At 25.2% G+C, this 4,236-nt stretch overlaps 1 protein-coding gene across 1 annotated transcript; it reads left to right on the top strand.

The window, feature by feature from the left end:
* The first annotated feature begins 619 nt into the window (after positions 1 to 619).
* Positions 620 to 3,395, top strand: LOC108759863 (uncharacterized). Its single transcript, XM_018505523.1, has 5 exons — positions 620 to 683; positions 1,334 to 1,565; positions 2,223 to 2,385; positions 2,783 to 3,053; positions 3,259 to 3,395. Exons 1-5 carry the CDS (start codon positions 620 to 622, stop codon positions 3,393 to 3,395), a joined length of 867 nt encoding a protein of 288 aa, XP_018361025.1.
* The last annotated feature ends 841 nt before the right edge of the window (positions 3,396 to 4,236 follow it).

A 4,236-nucleotide genomic window follows, 5' to 3' on the forward strand; every position in this document is an offset into this window, starting at 1 on the left:
GCCACCAAATGTCTACTGTATAAATTTGAGCGCATTCGATTCACTTTGGCAAAAGTTATATATGCTCAAAAAATCGAAAGGTACACTGAGAAAAATTTCCGGGCTTTATCCGTTCAAAAAGTAACAAATAGATATTTCTGATTGATTTTGATCGGATTTATAAGACTATCCGATCAAATTTATCGGATAGTCCTATAAATCCGATAAATTTGATCGGATAGTCTTATAAATCCGATCAAAATCAATCGGAAATATCTGTTTGTTATTTTTTGAACGGACATTTTTCTCAGTATAACATAATTTGGCCGGTATCGTATATTAGACAAAATCAAAGTTATCTTTTAGCTTTCATAATCTTGTCAAAAATAATATATAAACATCTCTTCAATCTGATCTTGTTTGAACTTCGTTTTACCGTCCTGAATAAGGTATAAGCTGTCGAACAACGTATATTTTCCATTATTCGAACAACGTATATTTTCCATTATTCGATCCAAAATAAACATATCATTAATTTTAGATGTTACTAGTTTCAGATGATACGACATACACACAGATATTACTTCCGAAATTACTTAAATAAAGAAAAGTAATTCTGCCTACTTAAGTAAAGAAAAGAATGTTTCACATCGTGACAGTGTCACCGTCGTTATGGACCACCGACTACACTACTTTAATTTTTGGTATTTATATTAAGAAAATAATGTTTTTCATTTGTTTATTTTTATTATTTTCTCTTAATCGTGTAAACTTTAAACATAGCAAATAGTACCTAGACACTGCCTTGTCTCCAAGTCTCTAGGTATATCTTTGAATAATGAAATTGTAAGGAATATATGCATATAAAGAAATAATGTGTGAAACATAGCTAATTAATATATATAATATTAAAATATAATGTAACCAAAAACATCTTTTAAAAAGAGTAGAATACACAAGATTTGTAAACTATTATATATAAAATGTCAAATGGTATAAAATGAAAATGTATAGATAGAATTAAATTCTTCTTTTCGTTTTATTTGTTATTAGTTCAAAAATTAATTGTAATTTACTTATAGCAAGTTAAAATTGTTCAATGTATTAAATTATCTTTTCTATTTTACTTTTATTAAATAATTAACAAAAATACAGTAATAAGAATCATATGGAAAATTTTATTATAAAAAAGAGTAATGTTTACTTTATTTGCAATCAACAGATTTTCTTCAAAACAAAAATTTTTATATTTAACAAAATTAATTCTTTAATATGTAATGAATATAGTTATTACAAAATCTATAATACTAATAATGAAAACATAATTATTTATTAATTGCTATTACTTTTCTAGATTCTGTAACAGAAAACGTGACATCACAATTAACAAATACTGTAACAGAAAATGTGACACCACTATTAAGGAACACTACATACAGAGAAAATAAAACAGAAAAAGTTTCGAATACTGAATTTGTAAATTATTCGATATTGCACTGGCCTAATTATTTATGGTTTGTTGCTGGTTTAGGAACTGGAATATTCATAATGTTTATTATAAATTCCAATTTATATTGTCAAGTCTGGTAAATACAATTTTTTTGCTATAATGCTTATAATTTTGATAACTGATTAATAAAATATAATTACTTAATAATAATGTAAAAAGTTTATTGAAAAAAAAGTAAAAATATGAAATAATATTGTACTAAAAATAATACTAAATTTTTACTGGAAAACATCTTAGAAATATACATCCAATTTTTACAATATGTCATGCTTATATAAATTAACTGTACTGAACTAGAAATATCGTATATATTTTTTTACAATTTGTTTCATTATTCTACCTATAAAAGCATTAAGAAAGTTATAAGAAGTAATAGCTTAAAAGATGTTTCATATTTGGTTTCACGTTTGGTAAAATGTTTCGACATAAAATATATGAAATATCACGTGAAATATTTTCTATAGCAATATTTTAATATTTAAATAGTACAAAATAATAAAAATACATCATTACTCTAATGTAAATAAAATACATTACAGTTAAAAAAAGAATATACAAGTTTTTGAAAATCTTCTATTTTATCATTTCTTTCAAATAAACAGTACAACTATGAACTGATATCACATTGATTATATTTTTTCAATTTATTATATGCTACTGCAATGATTTGTTTGCTATTTTTAATTATTACAGTCTTCATACATATAAAATAAAAAATATTTAATATAATTAGGTGTCCTAATTTTCCTATCTTAAGACGCATTGGGACCTTCTTTAGAATCCTTTGGCACCGTTTCATCGTTTGGTATCGTCACGTTTGTCTTGGTAGAAACGAATATTTTATTTCAACTTTCAAGCAAAATAACAGAATTATCAAAGAACAACATGAAATAGCCGTGAGTGCAAAACATGTAATGAGTAAAGTATATATATTAATTTAAAAAAATTTTGTGTATATATATTAAAAGAATTTTCAATCATATAATACATCATCAGATAGTTTACTACTTTCCTATGTACAACTTTTATATTATATGATCCTCGTTATGCTTTAATTGTGTTATTGTGAGTTTTATTTTGCCTTCATATCATATCACGAAAAAAGTCCGAGGAAAATATTTGGCGCCGTACAATATTTTTATATCAATCGTTAAATAATTATAATACATATGATGGCAACATCTACGAATTAGCCTTACTATTTTTATTTGATATTGTAAAACCTTCCAACTTTCCTTGCTTCTTTATGATTACTAATTACTCATATAAATTATTATAACAATCTCTTCGCAGTTGCAATCGCTTCCGCGTGTCTCACTATCACCGCCACTCACAAATCAGCCGCGATCTTTACAACAGTCACAATTGTCATTATTGCATCGCTCGCAAATATCACAGTTGCCGCGTGGTTCACGATTGCTACAACTCAGTAATCTCACAAATCAATCGCAATCTTCATCACAACAGTCACAATGGAATACTGAATTACCTACAGTCTCATGGCAATCTCATATCCCACAGCAATTACTACCACCATCCAGTTCCGATTCAAATCGATTACTAGGTCAATATCAAGTTTAATTTTTGTATACACACTACTATCAGAAGCATTAATACCTATATATATACACTACGTTGCTTTTCAGTTTAATCTATCTAATATTATCTTATATCGTAGAGTTTCTCTAATTTTCTTTATTTATTACATAAATATTATATAATTATTAGTTATGCAAAAATTGTTATTAATAATCGATTCTTTGATCTAGTTTCCCCAGTTAGAAACAGCCCTGCAACCATCGGAAATTCCCAAATTACTGCAGTAATACATACGAGTGCCATAACAACCATGATTGCCACATCAACTACAGCGCCTGGACTATTGACTTCTTCTTCTACACAGTAAAAAATTTTGCGTTAAATTTAACACATTTCATATATATCCCAAACGGTCCATCAAAATTTTTGTGTTAATTTAACATAAGATGAATATGTTAGAAAGTAACACAAATATTATGTAAAAAATTAATACAAGAAGCGTAATATACTTTAACAATATAAAAGCAAATTTTATATTAAATTAACACATTTATGATGTTAAATTTAATTGAAATTAGATACTATTTTTACATTTTTTTAATTTAGGCAAGGCCTTTATAACATTTAACATATGCAATACATAGATTTAACATATATTTACTGTTATAAAGAGAAAACGGCACAAAATATCTGTACCTTTTTACATATAAAATAGGTATGTAACTATAGCTGTACAGAATATATTTCTTCAGTAAAATTATCACTTATAATATATTAAATTAACACACACATTTTATTCATTTATTCTTAGAATTTATATTTTAAAATTATATTATTTTTATGTTATTTTCGTTTACTTACCTATAAATTGTGTTATTTTAGCACTGAGAAATGTTAAATTTTAATTTAACACAAAGTATTGAAATAATACAATCACATTATGTTAAATTAACTCGAATATGTTAAAAATTCAACACGAAGTTTTAATAAGGATTCGTTTTAAGATAAATATACAAAATATTTTTTACCGTGTACTTAGTAAAAAGTTCAATTTTTAATTGTACTACACGGACAAAATTTTATATTTAAAATTACTATAATATGGTAGTTATAGCTACGGTCTTCATGTAAATTATAAGTTTAAATGTTATAGTTATTTTTTTAAAAACAATAATATAACGTAATTTTTACATTTTTTCATGGTAAAC

The sequence above is a fragment of the Trachymyrmex cornetzi genome, unplaced genomic scaffold (genome assembly GCF_001594075.2).
Source record: "Trachymyrmex cornetzi isolate Tcor2-1 unplaced genomic scaffold, Tcor1.1 scaffold21, whole genome shotgun sequence".
Taxonomy (NCBI): Eukaryota; Metazoa; Arthropoda; class Insecta; order Hymenoptera; family Formicidae; genus Trachymyrmex; species Trachymyrmex cornetzi.